This window comes from Mchenga conophoros, linkage group LG20 (genome assembly GCF_057382185.1).
Source record: "Mchenga conophoros isolate Kocher_MC1m ecotype Shallow Benthic linkage group LG20, M_conophoros_male_GT1.1, whole genome shotgun sequence".
NCBI lineage: Eukaryota > Metazoa > Chordata > Actinopteri > Cichliformes > Cichlidae > Mchenga > Mchenga conophoros.
This window is the reverse complement of record NC_140545.1, coordinates 19432350-19455557: the sequence shown is the minus strand read 5'-3', so window position 1 is coordinate 19455557 and position 23208 is coordinate 19432350. Positions and strand designations below refer to the sequence as shown.

The following is a 23208-nucleotide window of genomic DNA, read 5'->3' as shown; positions in this document are numbered from 1 at the left end:
GTGCTGTTTTTTTGTTGCCCGATCTTGTACACTTAATCTTTTTTAAACCAAAAGAATAACTCCTTTTGAAAAGCTGTTAAACGATAACAGATTGATATTACATTGATAGATTATTAAACATTTGTATGGCAGAGCTGCCATAAATTAGTCAATTGTTCACTTCGTTGATTAAAAGAAAAGTAATTTGCAATAGTTCTGAGTTATTTTCATGCAAAGTATAAAAATATTCATTTTCAGCACAAATACCATTTCACTATGTATTATTCTGTAACTGTTAGAGAGCCAGACACAATTGGAATTTATTAGCTCAGGTAACAATGAATTGCTTCATCCACTGATGGAAAGGACCCTGGATGTGCCTGTAAAACTTTTAATTATTCTTCTATTTATTTTGTTTACTATTTTATTATGTTGTTTTGACATAAGCCTGGGCATCAAGTGTAATTACAATGTACTGGGGGAAATTAGTCTGAAATATTTTAAAGTTTCACTTTGAATTTTGCACTTTTTCTTAAATGCATTGTTCTTAATTATTTTGAATAATAACCAAAAAATGCATGAGTTTATTCACTAATGCAGTTCCATGCAGCTGTAAAAAGAATTGCGGTAAAAAATTAAAAAATAAATTTTATATATATATATATATATATATATATATATATATATATATATATATATATATATACTAAAACTAACCTAAAAACTAAATGTACTAGCGAAAAAGTAAACTCAATGAAACTATATATACTCATAAAATGAGTAAAGTTCAAACACAGGAAATGTGCGTTTGTTGACTCTACATGTGAGTTAACTACTAGTTAATACTTTTTTGTCTGACTGTAATATCAGGGTCTTTAGGGTCCACACGACTGCTCTGCATGTCGTGCAAGACACTCACGTTAACCTAACCCTACTAACTGCATGTATGTGGATAGGGGGGGAGCTAGAGTACCCGAAGAAAGCATGCAGTCTACGCAGAAAGGCGCTTGGCACATGATGGATGGTGGAACTCAGGACCTTCTTGTTGTGAGGCAACAGTGCTAACCACCTCGCTAAATATAGATAATAACTCAGCATTTTTATTTACAAAGGAAATCCTACATAAAAAAGTAAAACCAAATATTCTTGTAGAACAAAAACTAAATTTAAGAAAGCTAGTCGATCTTGCAAAAAAAAAAAAAAGCAAAGCGAAATAATACAAACAATCCTAACTACAGTAACTATGCTGTAGCACATTTCACATCCTGTTTGAATGTTATAAGGGGCGTTCTTTCAATCCAATCTGGCAACCCGAAGTAGTCTGGTCGAGGAAAATATTGCCCACAGCAAGACTACTTGGCATTAAAGACGGCTGGTGGTAGGAGCTGCGGACACTCGTTTCCAGAAGCTACTGTTCACTTGCTGCCGCCAACAAGTACGTATTCGTGATTTTTAGATCATATTTTTGTGCTATTAGACTGAAAAAACATGCTTTAACAACAGCGGAGTATTTAACGCTAAAGTTAAGCAGCCGAGTGATGGCTAGACTTACAGCACAAACCCGACTAATAAAAGCCAAGCGGTCTGCTAGCTGCGCGCTAACGTTAGCCAAAGCGGCATCCAGAGGACCCTCCAGAGAGGGGTTGTTTGTCTGATGTGCTGTATTTAGCTATGCATACATTCTCCGTGTTTTTTTTGGGGAGCTAATTTAATGCGACAGAGATTTTTTTTGCGGTCAGCGAGGCAGAGCCTTGCAGAGATGCTATAAACGTTAGGTAATGTTAGCACGCTAACGGTAACGTAACCTCCGGACTTCAGCCAAATACGTGCAGTGAGCTGCTCTCTGATGAAAGACTGGACCGAGACCCCCATTGTGCAAGTTGCTTTCAGTCAAGAGTTTGCAAAAATGCGTAGATATTCATTAAAAGCGAACAAATAAAACAGTGACATTACATAACAGGCTGAATTGAGCGGATCGTTCCGCTACAATAAACGCGAAGTTCGGGGTTTTTTTTATGGCCGATCTTTGTCGTGAAGGTCCTTTCACAAAAGATTGGGATGTTTTTGGGGGTTGTGGGGAAGCCTTTCCGCTTCTGTAGCGATCCTTATTACTCAGGCTTTGAGCTGGAATATAATGCAAGATGCTAGTTAAGATGCAGCAACGGATGAGGGGGTATTTATCTCTCTCCCTGATTAGCCAGTTACACTTAACGTCTTATAATTAAAGGAGGTAGTCTAGGTTTTCTAGTCATGCCCGACAGGTTTAATTAACTGTGAACCTAGCGATCACTGGCTTCTCTGGCAGCAATTCAACAGAGATTAAATTACAGCAAAGAAGAAAAAATAAAAAATAAAAAAACAAAACTACCTGGTGATTGGATTGTGTGTGTGTTGTTTATCAGTGCTTTTCCTCTTAAATCTGCCACACACGCATGTACCTTCCTTGAAGCCCAAACTTTTTTACGTCATGAGTGCTGTGTTGGCATTTTCTTCTTAATGGCATCACTCAACAGGAGTGCACCTGGCATTCTTGAACGCTGGAGAACCATCCCTCTTGATAAACACAGTACATCTCGGTGCCTTTGCATGAGTGGCTTGTGCAGTGTCACTTGTTGATCGTGCGTGTATATGTGAGTTTGACGTCTGTAAAGGTGTGGTGGAACTGGGACTATGGCATGCCAAGTCCTAATCAAGAGGGTGTTGGCTTCTACAGCCTTTTAAGTTTCCGTTTCTGGTGAACCAGGATCAGAAAGGGAAACCTATAAGCTACAAATAGCTGGTCCATAAAACTGGATCCAGACTACTGGAGGTCTGACTGAAGCAATTTTAAGGCTAGAGTGGGCATAATTAAATAAAGTTCACATAAAGCAGCAGTGAGACGGGCAAGAGAATGTGTCTGCTATATTGATTACTAAGCATGATGACTGTAAAATTTCCAAGAGTGTAATAGGGATTTGCAGATGCTTTTTTTTTTTCCCCACAATGAAGAAATTGCAAAATTGTACTTTCGGTAGTTTTGTCTAAATTAAGAACCCATGTCATTATACCAAAACCAAACCTTATGTAATTTCTGACATCACCGACTCTTATTCTTCCTGTTTAATTTCCAGTAAAGAAAATAAGTTGTAAAAGTGTCCAAAGGTATTTTAAAAAAGAAAAGGAGAAAAAAGTCATTTTAGACTTCAGACCCAGTGTAGCCGTCATAGAGACTGCCAGAAAACTTAGAATATTCAAAGTAGTTTTAAATCACACACACAATTTTTTTTTTTTTTTTTTAAATACACTTTCAGATATTTGCACACAGTTGTCACCAGCCCAATCAAACGCTGCACACTGCAACACCATTGCCAGCACAGCATTATCACCCACCACTCCTGTAGACAACCGAGAAAAAGGAAATACCCCTAAAAATGTGTTAATCTGAAACCCTGCTAAACTTTTCTTCCCAACTATATGCAGCTTTTCTGCCAAGGACAATATGAACTGCAGATTTTTATTTATTTATTTTTCTTGAGGACTCTCCGCCAGACAGACAATTTATTGAAATCTGTTTTTCATTCATATTTCATAGCCAGAGGAAATGGATTTAGTTTGCATTCTTTTTTTTTTTTTTTTTCTTTTTCTCAAATCATCGAAAAGGGAATGGTGGTATCTGCATTTTTACTTGGTACAGCATGACCACAGTTGGGGTTTCCTTTTATTTTTTTTAATGTATTTTATTATTCCTACATTTAGATACTGACACGAAACCACTTCTTTATCACTAGTTCTGAGTTGTTCTTTTTCTTTCATTCCACAGATTTAGTGAGGGTAGAGAAAAGGGGAAAACTTAAATCTTTGACTGAATGGTGACGGTCTGGATCTGAACCTTGTTCTTCCAACCCTTCTGCCAGCTCTGAGCTTCATTGCGCTCTTCCCTACCGAAAGCAACTCCAACTGAAAGTTTTGTCACATTTGGACCTGTTAGCTCTGCATCAGCTTGAATATATTTGAAGGAGTATACACTGTAGAAAATAAACAGCAGAGATTTTCTTGGATACTTCTGTGTGACAACATGGCAAAGAAAAACAGCCAAAAAGGTAAGGGTTAAGACAAAATATGTAATGTAATTTATTTTAAAGTACTTGGAAAGTTCTTGATTTAATCACATATCTTTATAGTTTTCTTCCAAGGAACCAGACTTTGTTATTTATTTTAAAGTGGTTTTCAGGAATAGCTCTCCAGGTTTTCTGAAGGTCTTTCAAACTTTTTCTTTGGACAATGACTGCTTTTTCACCCGTTTTCAGTTAAGTCTTTCTACCTGACAATTTTCAGAGGAATGATGTGTTTGTTTTTCAAGCCACTTAACACTGTCATATGAATCAAGCATTAAAAGGTGCTTATCTGAAAGGAGGAACCAGTGTTGTGTCCACATATACCAGAAAAGGTTTGCAAAGAACCAATTTTATATTGCATCTTTAGGAACTTTTTTTTACTAGCAGCCTGTTGCAAAAGCACATCATTTGTTCCCATTGTTTAGTTCAGTCCTTGAAAAATGCCAAGGATAACACATTTAAGATGTTTTTTTCACCACCGAGGTGATTTTGTGCTATTAGCTTAAACCTTGGCATATCTCAGGAGTGTTCTTCTTTTAAAATATTTTTTTTTTTTTTGAAAATGAGGAAACTTGAGAAGCAGATGTCAAAAGAACTGGGAGGCATTAAAAAAAATCTATCTACAGCAGATGAACAGTGTCAACGACAGAAATGGTCTCAGTAAAAGGGTGGCTGTTAAGAAGCCATTCTTAAGGAAGGAAAATGGCAGAGAAACAGCTGATGTATAGCAAATTACACGTCTTATAGACTGATGAATTCAAATTTGAAAGTTTTGGTTCAAATAATCATCATTAGCCATCTGTAAAACACAATTGAGGTTCTGTAACGTTTTGGGGCTACATTTCAGCCAGTGGTGTTGGGGACCTTTTCAAAATTGGACTTACGAATGCAGAAAAGTACAATCAGTTTTTGAAACGTCATACGATGCCGTCTGGAAAGCATCTGATTGGTAGTAGCTTCATTCTTCAGCAACACAATGATCAAAGATGTTGTTAATGCTGTAAAAAGGATACCTGGATACAAAAACAACCCCAGACCTCAACATTATTGAAGCAGTGTGGAATCTATTTGATAGAGAATTGATCACAACATCCAGACAAGAGCTTTGTCTTTCATGAAGCCTGGAGAACTATTCCTGAAGATGACTTAAAAAAACAAAAACAAACCTTCTCTAAAAGAGTTCAGACTGTGTTACACAATAAAGGTGGTCATGCTAGTGCTGACTTTCTCTCAATACGATATAGCCTTTATACTGCATTTCCATGTACCCGTTTCAACGAATTGCTATGTCCATTTCCCTAGCAAAAGGGACACGAAAGATGGTGCAATACTTTTGCACAATACTGTATCTCTATATGGTGCACAAGAATTGAGTTACAGATGGGTCACAGCAATAAATTATTCAACAAATAAATGTATGCATGATTGTTTTCAGCTAGAATCTAATGGAGTTGTCCTGAAAGTACGTGCAGATGGCTGTACTTTTACAGCGAATTGGAGCTGTGGATATTTACAGTGACATTAACCTACTTCCATGCATGAGAAAAACAACTTTTACAAGGGCTCAGCAGTTTCCTCCCTCTTGTGTCTTTCAATGGCTAGAGATTAACTGTGGACTTCACTCTGACTCTTCGCATTCAGCTGAAGGCCTTTTGTTTATCATTTTAAAGATTAGTGTCATCTGACCTTACAGGAAGAGATCTCATTTTACCTTGACTCAGCTGCTTGTCTCAGTGAGCCAGATTTATTCTCCTCCTGCTAGAAGAAACTCTGAAGTTTTTCCTTCTTGAAAGAATGTCTTTTTGGATGCTATCATTGGTTATTAGTCATTAAAATGAGATCCGTGTTCCAGACAGTTCAGGCACAGATGTGATGAAGTCTTCTTTTTTCTTTTTTTTAAGCGCTTCCTTTGTGCTTGTATCTGAAGTAGTTGTGCTTAAATAACACATCGTTCCACCTCCACAGTCCTGTGAGGCTGGCATCTTCATTTTTCATATTTGTTTATTTGCATACAGGAAGCAAAATCTATTTTCTCAATTTCATATGTAAATATTTTGTTTTTTATCATGTAGATTAACATGTCACGTCACATGTCTGTTTCACAATAATAATTCTGCTGCTGTAACCTGATTAGTATATTTATAAAGGTGGCCAGCAACTTTGTTTTTTTTTTTGTTTTTTTTGTTTTTTTTCCAGGAAATCTCTAAAGATGTCTGCTGGTGGTTTTGTTTTGCAAATGATGCTCTACAGAGGTTTGCAAGTACAATTGAAGGGTTAAATGGACAATGCAGTTGAGTTTCTACTATATTTTTCCAGATACATCCGGAGTGGTGTTTGATACCCGTTCAAAAATGGTCATGTCCCAGGGTGGAACGGCTGAGAGGATGAAGGAGAAGGTAAGAAATTTACACACTCCTCAGGAGTAGTGCTGCAATTTTCTTTCTTTTTTTTTTCCTTTTTGTTTCCTTTTTGTTTTTTGTTTTTTGGAGGCCTTAATCTGAAACATCAAATTGCAAAATATTTGTTCTCATTTGTGGATATGGCTGTAGATGGAATTAAGATTAGAATGAAATTATAGAAGAATCACAAAATACATTCAAGAGATTACACGAGGTTTTAAATTGCTGAAATTGCGTCTTTTTTTTCTTTCTTCAGCAAAAATCGGCACAATAATTGAACACAGTTATGAGCTTTATATTAATTTAAAGATAATGTACACTGCATAAAAGCTCAACTGAAACAAAATGCAAATACCTGAGTAAACAGATATCTGTAGACCTGCATGTGAGTCAGTGCTATGAGCTTGACGTCACTGTCTTGCAGTAGATCAAAAATAGCATGTCAGCATTGATAAATAGAACTGATAACATTGGAGGCATGATTTTGATGGATTGTACTATCTCAAACTAGTTCTCTATTCCCATCTCTAACCATTGGATTCTTATCTGCTGCCAAAGTTGGACGCTTCTAAAGCTTGACATTCAGTTTCATTTACTGTGAGATGTGTACAGCAGGTTCCTGGAAAGTAGCTTTTTGGCGACAGTAAACATGAGAGGGCAAATTGTCAGAGCATGATTTATGTTGAAGTAGAGCAAAAATCAGATTCACCAGCTTAACAGATATCTTATCTTGAAAAATGAGAGCTATATAGGTATGTATCACTTAATCCCATGCCAGGAAGCATCTTTAAAGCTGTTAAACTATAATTTAACAGTTCTGGGGAGTTTTATATAGGATCCCAAAAATTATTTTACATTTTTGTTAAATTAAATGGTGAAAAGCAAAAATATTTCATTAAAGCGTCCGATAGATACACTCACTGGCCACTTGGTAGTCCCTACTTTAATTCTTTGTGGTATTGGTTCAGCAAGGTGCTGGAAACATTCCTTACAGGTTTTGGTCCATATCAGCATGATGGCATCAGACAGATTCTGGTGTTTGTTTAGATTTAGATCCATGATTGCGTTATGCTGACTGTGGAGGCTTTTTGAGTGCAGTGAACTAATTGTCACGTTGAAGAAACCAGTTTCAGATGATTTCAGGAACCATTCACCACACTTCTCCTAAGTCACCTTTCTTCCTCATTCTGATGCTCAGCTTAAACTTCAACAGGTTGTCTTGACCTTGTCTACATGCATCATATGCTTGTCTGATTATATAGTTGCATTAACAGTCGAATTTTCGAACCAGTCGAACAGTTGTATTGACTAAAGTTGCCATGGAGTGTCATTCTTTCACTGACCAAAATGAAAGCTTTGTATATTTCTACATTAATAGTGTATTATTAAGAGTATGCATTCATGTCCTACAGCCACTTCTTACTTAAAGTGTATTTTCAGTAAATGTTTGAGGGCCCTTATGCTTGTCAGTGCTAATGTTCACTATGCTTCACAGATCAGTGCTGTCAGGGCGGTTGTCCCCAACAAAAGCAACAATGAGATTGTGCTGGTGTTACAGCATTTTGAGAACTGCGTCGATAAGGCCGTGCAGGCTTTTTTAGAAGGTATGAGGACACCAAATCTCTGAAAGTTACTGTGATGTTGTGTGACTGGATATTTCTGTAAAAGTGAATTTGTAATTTGGTATTTAATGGAGCTTACTTCACTCACTCCACAAGTAGAGTTGTGTTTACATACACAGGTCGTGGGCATGAATTTCACTGTAATTCTGTGCCTTTAATGATTTCTTTGAACTGTCCTGTAATTACAGTGTACATGTTAACATGTACACTGAACTTTTTTTTTTTTGTCTTTAACCTTAAATTGTTTTCACCATCATGCCTGCCATGCTTTGCATTCTGTAGTTGCGTATCATTTGCATGCCTTTGGTTTGGCAGGTTTAATTATAGCAAAGGAGCGTTGTGTCTCTACGTCAGACTACTCTTTTGTTTCCTTAGTTAGCCGTGTCTAAACAACGCCTCGAGGCATTCATATGTTCAGATGGTATTACAAGATTTTCAATCTGCCATGTGTCAGCGTGTACCTTCGTCATCATTGTTTGGTTTACACCGCAGGCAGTGCAGCTGAGATCCTGAAGGAGTGGAATGTCACTGGAAAAAAGAAGGTGAGAACCACAAAGCCTACGTCTTAAACATCTCTTTGTTGAGTTGGCATATTTATGTCACTGTTTCTTAGTAAAAGACTTAGTTTCAAATCATTGATGACATTTTAATCTGCTCTCATTGGTTCTAAAATGCATGGATTTGTTTAGTAAATTCTTCTGCCAAAAGCTTAATTTTCATTTAAATCAAAGCTTTCTCTTTTCTGCATGCACTGAATTAGTTGATATCACTGCACTGATACTAAAAAGATGATAAAAAAAAAAAAAAAAAGAAGGCTAACACTGATATCCTACTGTTCAGCCCAAGAAGAAAAAGAAGCCCAAACCTCAGCCAGAAGCCCCAGCAGAACCTGCTCCACCTGAGGCCACATCGCCCGAAGAGGGCAAGGACGAGCTGAATGGCTTTCATGCCAACGGCTCAGTAATGGACGGAGAGTCTCTTGATTCGCTGAGTGAACACTTGGACTCTGCCTCCCTGGATGCAGCCGAGCTGGACTCTGAACCTGCTACATCCGAAACCACCGGTAAATGCAACTGTTCGGCTAAAATGTGATGGATGGATAGAGTAATTTATGGCCATGCAAATTGCTGCTCTTACAACCTGAACCTTATTTGACCCTTTAAAGTAAATCTGTTCCTGGACAAATATTTTTGTTATATGACTTAACTGCAGGAAGGTTACCTTAAGTGAGCCAAGGACACAGTGTGAAAGTCTCATTAGATTTTTATCAATGAAACTTAGATTAGAGCAGAGCCTGTTGCTACATGCTGGTAAAGAGTTATTTATTACTTAACTTGAAGAAATTAATTTGGTGTTATCTATTCAAAATCAAAGTTCAGTGGGGAAGTGTGTACTTGTAATCTTAGTGGTTTAAAAATGTCCTCCTGAAATGTGTGACTAGGCAGTTTTTTTGTGGGGGGAGTTAACTTTTAAAGTGAACCACATGGTCTGCTGACTTAGCCTGAGTGGGCAACTTGCTATTTTATTTTATTTATGATTTAGCCACAAGCTCTTCAGGCCCATTTGACTGTTTCCGTGTGCTGGTCGTTGGTACAAATGCAAATAAATCTTAAAGAGAGAATTCTTAATCAAATTATATCCAGAGGTCTTTCAGTGTGCTTTGGTGAATGCCATCCCTCATTTCCCTTCATAAGAGTTGCATGCAACCAAAGCATGCTCAAATGCTGTCAGAAACCAGTGCAGCAAGTGCTACAAGCGTACTACAAATAGAAAATACCAAGAACCTTGTCCCTAATAGATTCTGCTTCTTCACATGAGGGTAGTTTTATAATTATTTACTTTGTGTCCTGACAAGTACTTTGTTTTCTCACAGGTGCAGAAGCAGAAAGTCAAGGTAGTGCTCCAAGTCCCACCTCTCAGCCAGGAGGAAGAAATCACCAGGCTCCCAGAGGCAATAAGTCACGACAAAGGCCAAACTCAAATTCACATCATCCCCCTGCCTCATTAGCATCTAACACAGATGAGCAAGGATCATCAGGAGTAAAGAAGATGGGTTAGACATGGCTCTTATTTCCAGAAGCCCATTTTATTCTATCCATATTGTTTCTTTGTGCCTCACAACCAAGGGCAAAGGTAACATGAAAACAAATGTGTCATAGCCCCAAAACTCTTGCTTAACTTTTCCTTATTCTCTCCTTCTCAGCTTCCAACATTGATCGCTCTGTGAAGGACCTGCAGAGATGTACTGCATCACTGACTCGCTACAGGATGGTGGTCAAGGAGGAGATGGACTCCTCAGTAAAGAGGATGAAGCAGACATTTGCTGAACTACAGAGCTGGTATGGGAATTCATTTTAAATCTGCCTGTTGTCATACAGTTGATGTTGAAGTAAAATTGTTTTTTCATTTAACAATCAAAAAGTATATTGATATTATATTGACAATATTCTGTGCTGTTAATAGTATATTTATAAACACTACTTCCAAATAACATAAAATCATAAAGCTAGTCTGCAGGTCTCTACAGATGTCTCAGGTAGTTTGATCTAAAATTAATGTCTGAAGTTGTAAAAACACTGCTTTTAATTTTGTGTGAACTTCTTTAAACTTTGTCTTGCTAAACAGGACCCACAGTGGGGTTTTTTGTTGGGTTTTTTTTTTTTTAAGTAAGTGAGTAGAAACAAATCAGGAAATAATTGTCACTCCTGTGACAGTGTCAACAAGCCTCTATATTCGTAAGACAACCCTGAAATAATTTAGAATCTTTGAGTCTAAATAGACCGTGACGAGAGATGCATTAAGAAGAAAATTGTTTCAGAAAAGCAAAGAAGAATGTAAAAATAGATCTTTGTTCCAATTTGATTTCTCAGATTTGTGTTGCATGTTCACTAAAGCAGTTCAGACATTATTGCATTTTTATAGGTGCTGCTCAGTTACCTTTGTCCTTCTTGGTGGTGCAACTTTGCATAATAGTAAAAGAGGTCCATGTGTTGAACCTTGGATTGCTTTCATAGAGCCTCTGGTGTGTGCAGAAAAAAAGACTGATTTAGAACACTTTATTAAAGATAATAACAAACTAAATATTTTACATATTATTTCATTGTAGTAATTTGTCTTTAATCCCTGGATTTACACTTGCAGTTGAATTTTTTTTTTTTTTTTTCACATTAGGCATACAGTTCATGTTAACTGGATTTACAAACCAGTTTAATTGTCCAGTTTTAGTGGTTTGTCTACTTTAGGGTGTTCTTTAAATGGCTTACAAACTTCATAGGTACTGCTGGTCTGAGCAAGAAGAAAAATCCATGCCCGTTAAGCCCCTAATAATTCATCTGGATAAGATGACTGTCGTGATCATTCTCATGAGACTTTAGTAAATGCTGAAGTAGCTGGCAGTAGATTATGAGCTCACTAATAACTAATTGGTTGAAGATTATCTGGGTTTAGTCCAAGCTGGCAATTACAGAGTATCGTCTACAAAACCTCAGGTTATTAGGTCTAACTCGGCAAAGCAAAAAGATTAACTGAAACATTTGCACGTTGATAAAGTGTATTCCTTATAAATTCTCATAGAGCGCAGCCATTGTTCATCTTTCAAAAGCTGAAACCTGATGCTGTGGTTGACTGTGAGGATATCCATTCAGCTCCACTCTTGGCTCCAGACCACTGCTGCCACTGACTTATAAAACTTTTAACAGTTATTCACTTTTACAAAGATAAAAGACAGATCGGTTTGTTATTGTTCAACACCTACAACTCTTAAGAGGCTCTTACTTCAATTCCGTGCCTAAGACTTCCACTTCTGTGAAACACTCATGAAAAAAAATTTTGTTTTATTGTCAGTAAACTAGAAGATTGTATTGAGGCAGCCGGTACAAAAGCAGGTAGTTGGTTATTGTCGAAAATGGATGATAAGCACCGCTGTGTCGTATTTCAGCTTTTTAGAAAGAAAAGCTACATTGTGGCTTTCTTTTATTTGTAATCTGTGAACAACCATCAGCTGAGAAACAAAACTGAAGCGGTATAATTAGATTTACAAGTGTGGACAAGAATTTTAATTTCCATATTTGCTTTGTGCGTTTTATTATGAGTAATGATGATACCATCTATCATCATTACTCAGACACTCAAAGTTTGCCATGGGTGTAGTCTAATTCTCGTTAGTATCTCACAGCAACCTTTGAGGCATACAAGATGGCCATCTACGTAACGGCTGACTCTGTAATGCTACAGAGAACGGAGCGAGATGTCCTGAGTGTAAAGCTCAAACTCCAGTAAATGTGTTATCCCATCAAGACTGAAGCGTTTATGCCAGCAGTTGTGTTCTCAGGTTCGGGTTATTTGTTGTCTAGCAAGATTACTCAGTCATGAACAGATTTACATGGATATTTTCTCAGAGGTGGAGCTTTGTCCAGTTTAGAAGTAATCAACTTTTGGAGTCTGGATCCAGGAATTTTGGAAACTATTCTTCACCATGAGAGGAGTCAAAATTGTGCATTTCCTTTGGTGTCTCTATAAATGTATGCTGAATTAAAGTGATAAAAATAATCATTATTGATGTTCTTAAAATATTAAACTAATCAATATTCCAATATCCTTCTGGCTTAATTTGTGCATGGTGTGGAGGAATTTTCAGCCTTGGCAGAAGTCTGCTGTCCCCAGTGGTCTTATTGTTTAACCATATTGGTATTTTGCTGCAATATTAGTGCAAAGTCGGCATGCACAATCTTGTTTTAGAGAAGATTCTAGAAAGTTTACCCTCTTTTCTTTATTTTTCTAGTTTAATGGACAGAGAGGTGACTCTGCTGGCAGAAATGGACAAAGTGAAAGCTGATGCCAGTAAGTATTGTATTTTCCAGTATGCTTGTCACATACCACCCTGCAGCTGCTTGTGTTCTTCTCATGATATGATCACCTGACTCAAAGGCCCCAAGACTCTGACCTAAATCACTTCTGGAGGTTGTAAAAGAAATCTTATGGAACAGCAAGTCCCAGTTTCTTCTAAACTGCAGTGTTGCCTTAAGGTCCTGATACACCTAGAGCGTGCGTACGTGCGTGCGTGTGTACGTACAATGTAGGCCTCATATTTGTACAACTAGGCCATTCTCTCTTATTCTGTCCTCTCAGTGTAGAGTGTTGTGTGTTCCAGGCCTGGAAAAAGTGAATAGTGTCAGGTGTCAAGGGAGACTCAATGCTGTCTTTGTGCAAGGCGTGTGGTGAATTGAGAGAAAAGCAAAGAAACTCTAGTCCTCATCCGATGTTACAAAAGCCAGGTTTTCTCAAAAGTTACTTTACTCTAAGAATCTCTTCCTTCAGGAGAAAGTGATACAACTGATAATATATATGTATATTTATTTTAGATTATATGTTTCAAATAGAGAAAAAAATAAGTATTTGTTAAACCTCTTTCCTGGCTGTGGGACTGTATCAGTAGTGCTAAGGACCAGTGGGTACTTCAAATGTCCTCTTTAAGATTAGTCTGAGTGGGACATGTCATGTGCTTGTTGAAAACACAGGTGTATGATTGTTGCTTTTACAGCCGTGATTGGACACTAAGGAAGGAGAGGAAAAGACTTGTATCAATTGACTAAGTAGCGAGAGCAAGCTAGAAAGGATTGGGAAAGGTTAAAGTGATTAAGGATAGAGATTGAAATGTGCTAACAAGTGAGCAGACTATGTTGAGAAGATGGAAGGACTTTGAAGACCTTCTGAATGAAGAAAATGATGGAGGAAAGTTGGGTAAGGGAGTTCAGATGAGAATGAAGTGAGGACAGCCAAGAAGATGATGATGAGTGGAAAGAAAGCTGGATCAGGCAATATACCTGTGGAGGCATGGAGATATTTAGGAGAAAGGGGCTATGGAGTTAGTAGATGATGATGATGATGATGATGATATTAGTAGTAGTAGTATTAAGTAGGTTAACAGAATCTTGGAGAGTGAGAGCATGCCTGAGGAATGGAACTGTACTGGTACTGATTTTCAAGAACAAGGGTGATGTGCAGAACAGTAATAACTACAGAGGGATAAAACTGGTGAGCCATACCACAGAGATGTGGGAAGGAATTTTTTAAGCTAGATTAAGTAGGCTAGTGACAATTAACAAGGAGCAGTATGGCTTCATCCTGAGAAAGGCCAGTGCAGATGCAATGTTTGCACTGTCTTTTTGGATCTAAAGAAAGCTGGTGAGGTGGAGGTGGAAGAGAGCCTGGAGAGGTGTGGGTATGTGTTTTCAGCCTATGCTTTGGAGAAAAGAGAAATGAAAGTTATTAGATGTAGTTAAGATACAATGAGCAGAGGTGGACAAGTTTAAGTACCTGTACTAGTCATTCAAAGCAATGAACAGGGTGGACTGGATGGAGTAGGTGGAGAAGAATGTCAGAGGTGATTTGTGACAGAAGTATAGCAGAAAGTGAAGGAGAATGTTAACAAGATGGTAGTGAACACCTGCTGATAGCACTAACCAGTGGCAGCGTGTAAGATTTTCACTGATGGTGACCACCAGGTTGGGCAGATTGAGCAGTTTAGAGAGAAAATTTAAAAAAGCAAGGCTAAGATAGTTTAAGCATGTTCAGAGGAGGGATAATAGATATATTGGGGGGGAAAGGATGTTCAATATGGAGCTGCCAAACAATAGAAAAAGAGACTGTACTGAGAAATTTTGTGTTTGGTGAAGATATGAAGAGATGACATGTCTTCAGAGGTATGTTATTTTTCTCACAGAAGAGAATGCTGGGGGTGGGATGTGCGCAGATGGTCCGTTGTGGTGACCGATAAAGGGAACAGTTGATCAAATAAGAAGCTGTATTAGTGCAGAAGCTCAGAGATTTAGACCAGCGTTTATGTAGAGTGAGTGGAGATGCGAGTGGTGACGCCTATTGTTAAAGACAGTATTGCAGGTGAATACTGCCATACCTCAGCACCAGTATGAATGGAGTCAGGGTTGTGGTGAGGTCACAGTTGGCAGCCATCATAATGGGCCCTCAACTGAAATCTTTGTCATTTTCTTTGAACTGGGGACCAATTGCATATTTCTGCAGGGCAACCCATTATTCTAGTTTGAGCTTCATATTTTGTTCTTTGATTCTAGTAGAGCAGCTTTGGATGAGTCATTGTTCATTATCATCCCTTTTGTCTTATACTGGGCCCTGGTGCTGTCTCTCAGGTTATCATTACCTGAAACAACCTGTTTTAGTTCCCATCCCTTCCTCTTTAAGATGCTGTTCTTTTGATTGGCTGCATTTCACAAACTGACGGAGTGATGAGTATTTAGATGAAACTGAAAGATTACGAGACCTCTTTATTTTAAACTTAAGCAAAAGAAGAGGGTCGATTTTGAATGTATTTTTACTTTTTGAAGAAAGGAAATTCTGTCTTGTCTTTGCTTCCTAACACACAGGACAGTTTGTCTTTAAGAGAAGGCACAGTTTTTAAAGTAGTGGGTGGCCTCAGACTTATTTTGTCTGCCAAATTTCCAAATTGGCTGCTGGACGTGTCTCACAGTGAGCGCTAATGCAGCCAACTTTGGACTGACTAACTGAAATGTTCCTCCTAATTTAAAGTTTAGAGTTTAACAGCTCAGAATCACTTTAGGTGCAGCTCTGTTTTTAAACTTTTGCTTAAATGTGTGGAAGACATAATACAGGCAGACATTTGACTGCATAATAAAAACCCTCCTTAAATTCTTTCACATCTGTTCATATTTTTGCTGCTACGTTTCAGTGATGATCTTGGACGCCCGGCAGAAGAGAGCCGAGGAGCTCCGGCGGCTGACAGATAAGTCGGCATCCATGTCAGAGGAGCAGCTGACTGAACTGCGTGCAGACATCAAGGTACCTGCACAGCACAGCTGCTCCACTTTGATGCTGTCTTTCAGCATCAAAGTGGTGTTTTATTTCATAACCGACTGAATGGGAAATTGGTGTTTATTTTTAATTAATCTACAACTCAAGGCAGATTCTCCTACTTATGCTTACAAAAGTAGAGATGAAAACAACAAATTTTGAGACACAACGTGGGTGGGTTTTTTCCCTGACTTTTATTTATTTATGTTTTTATTTGCAGCACTTTGTGAGCGAGCGTAAATACGATGAGGACCTTGGAAAAGCTCTAAGATTTACATTTGATCTTGAACCGCTGAAGACGAGCATTGCAGGGTTTGGATCAGGTACAGTATCAAAGTCATCTCATTTATTTCTCTTACTGACCTGTGTTCAGCTATGCCTCACGCTCGACTGGGACACACCTTTCCTTAAATCACAAAATACAAGACCAGCAGGCTAGAAATGACTAAAGCAGTAATTATTATGATATGGCAAGCATGCAGTACTGAATGAGCAGAGCGCTATTTTTATGGTTGGAAACTATAGTGGAGCAATAAGGAAGCTTTGATAATATTGTTAGCAGCTCTGTTTATTAATTAACCTCTGAAGAGGAGGATGTCAAGTTGGCTGTTATGAGGGAGAAAGAGGTTTGTTCGTGTTCTTTTTTTCTTTCTTGGTCTCTGCATACTCGGACTGGTCTGCAGAAGCTGCTGTCCCATCATGTCAGACATTTGGTTTATTTGTATTTTGACCGTGACTGTGCTAATCAGAGCACTCTTTAAGCAGTCTTATCTGACTCTAAAATCTTAACCCAAAAATTGTGATTTCATGCTATTTAAGGTTCTGAGAATGCCTCTAATGTAGATCTGTCTAAAACAAGTTTTTAACACTTTATTTTATGCAATTAGCACACTTTTTTTCTGCTTGGTGAGAAAGGTTGCTTGGTTTACCATTTTTGACCATAGCCTATATTTAACAGAGGGACGTAGACACCATGACTTCACGTACAGGTTTTGGATTTCACCTTTTGAAGACTCAACTTGGTGTTTTTGCTACTGCCGTGTTTTGTGCTGTCAGAATTTGCCATATTTAGACCATTGGTACAGTGTTAAGTTGTCACCTTAGAGCCCAGTCACACAGGCCTGTGCAAGACCAGATGGTGACCACCTGACAACCTCTGGTAACTAGGAAACGTATTGCCTAACTTGCTGGCAAGTGGTTGCTGTTGGTGGGTGAAATTAGTCAGAAAGAGGTGCTGCACTGAAACCACCTCGTGACCACTTTGGTTGCTAGCAGTTTGTTGCAGTTTCACTGTGCAAATTGCAGTTTTTTGTAATTTGTATAACGTCTGTAAAATGCTCTACAACTACTCACCAAGTGGTAGTGAAACTTTAAGAAGTGCAACAGCTGAATGTTCTCCCCAGAGAAAAGCAAAGGTTTCTCCTTATGAAACGTCTAGTTTGGAGATAAGGCAAAACTTTTACTTTGAAGGTGAATGCTGCTGTTTCTTTAATCACATTGCACTTTTTCCAAGTTTTACTACAGCTCAGTGAAAAGTTTACAGCGTTTGCAGACAAGCTGGAAATCCATCATGGCAATCTACTAGCAACCGAAATCATAGTAACCAGATTTCTGGTGAAGCCTCCTCTTTGCAACTGTTTTCACCAATTGGTAACCACTCTCTAATTTGTTAAGAATGCACTTTTCTTTCCCTAGTAAGCAGTGGTCACTTGGGGTCACTGACCATTCATGCCTCTGTGACTGATGACTAAGGCTTGTAAAAGCTTTGTTAACAAGTTGTATTCATAAACTGTACAAGTGCAATGCACTGGGACAGATCATTCATGATGTTCGATGTTCATTAGTGTTACAGAAATATAAATACTAGAATTTCACTCACCAAAATTAAGGCATAAACTTGTGGGAGGGTTTTTTTTTTTTTTTTTTTTTATAAACCTCACAGCAAGCCATATTAATAATTAGATAAGGCATTAAAGTACTCCAAAAAACAAACACAGTGGAGTGGTCCAGTTCAGTGACTGTCACTGGCATAGGTGAGGCCTATTAGCTGCAATTTCCTGTTTTAAGACACACCTGTAAATGTAAGTCTCAACAGTTAGAAAAAAATGAGTCACTTTAAATATCTTTTCAAAAGGAAAACTATTAATAGATCCCAAATAGTTTCTATAACAGGGTGTAAATGTGTTTTTTGATGCTGCCATTGACTTAGTTTTAAGTAACCATTAGAGGAAATGTAGATTTTGGCACTTCTGCATTTGCTTCATCTTTGAGCCCCAGAGGTTTCCGCTGAGTGTTGACTCACTATGTCGATTTTCTCACAGTTTACCACCCACGTACAGGCTACTCAAACCGATCCCGCTGTAGCTCCACATCATCTTCTGTCGCCAGCCCCACCCTGCCGGAGACGCCTGCTCCTACCCAGATCCAGAGCAACCACCCAAGTGAAACCCGTCCTCCACCAGCCAAACAGGTCAGCTGGAAAGCTGTAGTTTGTCAGACATTAGACCAAATGCTGGTTTACTTCACTGACAAACTTTAAACTCTCCCCCTCAGATTTTCCAAGGAAACAGGCGTACCTTCCACGGACAAGGTTATCACACAGGTGGTCAGCGGTATAACGGTGGTTCCTACAATGCTGGTCGTGCAAACCACCGCCATCAGAATGATGGTGCCTCCTCTGGGCCTACATCACAGCACTCTAACAACTCAAGAGGTCCCTCGCATTCCTCCACATCCTCTCACAACCAAGACCGACCCTCTCACAATGGGCTTCCCCAAAGGGTTCCACGAACACATGGTCCTTGACATTTAAAAAAAAAAACAAAAAATCACAAGCTCAATCAAACCCATCAACTAACCCTTGAACTCCTCCTTCTCTCCACATACCCTTCCCCAACCCTTCACCTCCTCCCCACCTACTAACTCCTTTTAATGAAGAATAGAATACAAGTTTACATATTTCTGTCAGTTGAGCTGTAGTGCCGCCTCGCCACATCAATCAATTCATCCTTCAAACTTGAAAAGCGCTCACTGTTCTATAATCGCTCTTCCTCTTTCTTTTCTCGCTCCTGATGACGGTTAACAGTTTCTATCTTTAGGCCCCTTTTGAGAGATCTTACTGTCATGCTATTGTCAGTCTCTGATATTAGTTTTAGCAGTTAAAGCAGACTGCCAGAGACTGACATGATTACCTGCAACAATTTGTGCACTATTGAAGTTGAACTCTTAGTACTTTTTCTATTTTTACTGTGGCTTTGTCAGCTCTCTGATTCGAACCTCAGATCTTATTATTCTGCTTGTCTCCCAGAACCATTTCAATGCCTTCACCACGGAAAGCGTTGTGAAAGTGTAAAAGCAGTTCTAGCATTAGCTGGGACTTCTGAAGAGTAGACATGCAATCAACACTACAAACTGTCATTAATCATTGCAAGGTAAAGAAAAAAGAGACATATCAAACTGTAATCCAGAGCTTTTTGTACGGCTGCTACAAACTGTAGGGAACTTGTTAACGCTAGGACTTGGCTGTATTAAGAGTAACACTGTGGACACAGATGGTTACCCTTTTGAAAGGAGTAGTTTAACATTTGTCAGTGCGCTTTCCCTCACTCTTTGCTCTGAGTTGCATAAGTAGATTAACACACGTGTACACTAAATATGAATCTGGCAGCTGATTAGATTAGCTTGGTGTGAAGGCTGCAGAAGGAGAGTAACTGCGTTGGCTGTCTTAATGTGGCAAACTGCACCTCTAAATTCACTAATTCACACAATCTTTTCTGGGGTTTTGCACAAAACTGGGATTTTTCTGGGGGGTTAAGTTTGAGGCTAGCTGTTACTCATTTCTGGCTTTAATGCTGAACTGATTGGCTGCTGCTTGTAGTTCCTTATTTAATGTAAGCACAAGTGTGTTATCTACCTCCTCATCTGACTGCATGGAGGTGATAAGTGCCTATCCCAGTGTCAAATGTCAAACTACTCCTTTTTAATATTGCCTAAGGCAGTGATGTATCGCCCTCCCACTGGCCGCCGGAGTTATCATGTGTGCTGTTTTTTGTTTTTTCTTAGCTAGCTGTCCATTGTTTTATAACAAAGAGGGCTCATTACCTTTTGTAGAATAATGTTAAATATGTAAAAACTCTCAACAAAGGCAAAGTCCTTTGTGGTGCACATGCTTTTTCATAGTTCTGAACATTTATTCACAGGCCGTTTGTTCTTTGTGTTTTTCTTGTTATATGCACACGAATGGCATATTAATGTCGTGCTTGCCTTTAGTCACAGACTTCACATTTGCCTTTCTAGAAACATGGATGTCTGCATCATGATGGCTTTGTAAACAGACGGTACTCATAGAGCAGATATGTGATTTATGAATATGTGCAAAAACAAAGTGTAGGATCTATTCTTCCCCTTCTCCTGCCTGACTGATATAGATATCAGCCATTCACTGATTTATGGATATTGGCATGTATGCTGTGTGATACAGAAACTTTTTTTTTTTTTTTTTTTTTTATAAACAACATAATGCAGAAAAAAGATGCTTGGGGTACTAGAATTAAAAGTTTGTCCAGCAGTGTGACTCCATTGTTTACAAAACTCTCAGCAGTGCCTGCTGCACCACTGAGAAGATGGAGGTGTGGAGTCGAGAAGTGTCTCCACATTAAGTTACGACCTAGTTTGTGAAATACATTACTGGAAACTTAATAATGACCCCTGTATTTTCAATTTCAGTAGATCCCATATTTTGTGTGTGTGTGTGTGGGGGGGGTATTGGCTGATATGTCGATATCTAGCGTCAGTTGGCTCTTCTTTTTATGTCCACTCTGTGCATCTATGGAAGTAAAATTGAGTAAACTGATGAATGCATTAGAGGGTTGTATTGATTTCTTAGATCTTTTTTTTTTTTTTTTTTTCCTGCCAAGTAGCTGCTGCTGTTGGGGCTCAATCTCATCGTAGTGTCCAGTTTGTGAACAAAAGGCTGGCGAGTACCTCGTCGCTCATCCTTCGACACTACCCGTTTCGAAGTCGTTCTCTCACAGTGGGCTCTTAGTTTGGGACATGGACCCCCTGGTGATTCCTCCTCTTATAATCCTGTAGTTAATGTACATATGAAAGGCTGTAGTGGAAAATCGGTTGTTACATTATTGCTGCATCTTCTTCATAACATATTGTCTTCCTTTGAGCAGATTTTTTATTTTTTTTTTTTTTTTAAAGGGGGGTTTTTGGTTCTTAAGAGTTTCTGGGCATATGGAGCTTTTTTTTCCTGCCCCATTGAGATTAACACTCTTTACGTAGTTAAATTAGTGAGTATTTGTGTAGAAAAGAATGCAAACTGGTTTCTGAACTTTGGTAAATGTTTTCTAGCTTGTCTTGAAAGGATGATTTAGCGTTATGGGAAATGAGCTTTTAGCTTGTTACAGTAAGACAAAACTATCTGGAACAATGAGTTAGCTTGGTCTGGCATCAAGCCAGGAATTGGGTAGATTCCTTTCACATTAAACGGGCCCAGATTGTGGGGTTTTTTTGTTGTTGTTTTGTTTTCCCTCCTAACATTTTTTTTCTTTTAAGACAGCTGCTTCAGAAAGAGAAAAAACTAGCAGTTTTTGCTTTTCATGCCAGGTGCTTCTTTTTTTTCTTTTTTTTTTACTTTTATTACAGCATTAAGGTTGCTTCTGTGTCTTTTCAATGATATTTCCATTCTTGCTCCTTGGGACCACTGGGTGGAAAAATAAACAACCACTGCAACTGTGGCCCTGTGCAGCAGCAGTAGTTGCAATGAGTGTTTCCAGTTTTCTGGTCTCAGGAGGGCAGTAATGAACCACCCGTCTGTTTAAAAGCAGCTCTCAGGTGTTGTGGTTTGTTTTTGGGGTTTTTTTGTGTCTTTTTTCTTTTGTTGTGGTTTGGGTTTTATTGTTTTGGGGGGGGGGGGGTTTGTTTTATTTTTACTTGTATCCATCCTAGACTACAGTAAAAAACTTTTCATTTCCAATGTAACTAAATTGTCTGCTAAGCACCTCAATAACAGAAGTCACAGCTGCATAGAGCTGCAGTAACAGAGTCACTGGATGCATCTGTCACACTGCTTGTGAGCTATCCTATTGCAGCTGTGTAAAGTAACAAACTAGAATCGTTAAATGCAGTAAAGTTATGAATCTAAAGTTATTGTTTTTTACAAATGTTGTAAATCTTTAATTCGGGAACAAATTCACCCCTTTTGAATATGGTTCTCTGGCACGCAGCCTGACCCTGCAAAATAGTCACATGTAAATTTAAAAAAAAAAAAATCTTCAAAACATTTAATGTGATTTATGGGCGTCGGATGTGCTGATTAGGTGCATTGTGTTACAGCTGGATAAAGCCAGACTGGCCTATGCTAAGCAAAGCTAACCCTGTTCAGATAGGCAATTGCTCTTCTCATCCAAACTTGCTGGACACTCCATAAGACGGCGAGCGCATTTCCCAAAATGTTTCCTTTTAAGTGCATGCACAGCTGGTAGGGGGGTTATATCATCACAAAGATCTGTATAGACTGAAGTTGTACCAAAATCTGAGCCAGCTCATCGACGGGCTGCGGTATGAAGTGATTTAAAGCTGCAGGACAAATGCTAAACAATTCATTAATTATCTCATCTGCAAAGTTGTTTGCCTTCCTTCAACCACCCTTTGTTTTACATTCCTAACTGTAGGGATATTAAGTTATCGCCAAAGAAACTATCGTCCTGTGCAACTTTTCTGCCTGTTTTTTTTCCCTTCTTTTCCTCTGCCTGTAAAGAATTCCCACTGGGATAAATCAAACAATTCACATTCTTTTTTTTTTTTTTCAATCCTTTATTTGTTTCCTTACTGTATATACATATATGTAGGTATATAATTTGTGCTCACATAGGGCATTTTGTATGTGATATTCATATTAGGCCTAATGGAGGTTAAAACATAAAGTTCATTAATTTCTTCCAGTAAACCCTTTGTCCATCTTCTCAAAAACCTTTCTGAGACAACTGTAAACTCAAGTGCCTTTTTCTCTTTTCCCACTGATTTATCAAAGTCCCCTCCACCAGAGTATGGACCAAAGACATCAACCGTCCCCAACTACCCAGCCCTCTTTCTCCCTCTCTCACTGAATGGCACACTTTCCATTTACTACAAATAAACAGTTTGCAATACTGAGTGTGTATGCTTTGTTTTTTGTTTTTTGTTTTTTTTTTTTAATTTATAGAGTTGCATTATAGAGTTTTCCATTACTCTGTCTAACCAGACCAGGACCTTGTGGCTTAGATT

The 23208-nt window shown here is 38.5% G+C and overlaps 1 protein-coding gene across 1 annotated transcript; it reads left to right on the top strand.

Moving 5' to 3' along the window:
* The first annotated feature begins 1267 nt into the window (after positions 1-1267).
* Positions 1268-23093, top strand: spats2 (spermatogenesis associated serine rich 2). Its single transcript, XM_085259662.1, has 13 exons — positions 1268-1414; positions 3779-4058; positions 6390-6469; positions 7968-8076; positions 8587-8636; positions 8935-9157; positions 9968-10147; positions 10298-10433; positions 12875-12933; positions 15815-15924; positions 16157-16259; positions 18258-18406; positions 18490-23093. The coding sequence occupies exons 2-13, from the start codon at positions 4034-4036 to the stop codon at positions 18739-18741; spliced, it is 1476 nt and encodes a 491-aa protein (XP_085115788.1). The 5' UTR covers positions 1268-1414; positions 3779-4033; the 3' UTR covers positions 18742-23093.
* The last annotated feature ends 115 nt before the right edge of the window (positions 23094-23208 follow it).

What these genes read in the sequence shown, in the direction of transcription:
- spats2 (XM_085259662.1), top strand. Translation starts at nt 4,034, where the DNA reads ATGGCAAAGAAAAACAGCCAAAAAG. An exon ending in CGTGCAGGCTTTTTTAGAAG is followed by an intron (nt 8,077 to 8,586) that starts GTATGAGGACAC and finishes TTTACACCGCAG; the next exon opens with GCAGTGCAGCTGAGATCCTG. An exon ending in CATTGCAGGGTTTGGATCAG is followed by an intron (nt 16,260 to 18,257) that starts GTACAGTATCAA and finishes ATTTTCTCACAG; the next exon opens with TTTACCACCCACGTACAGGC.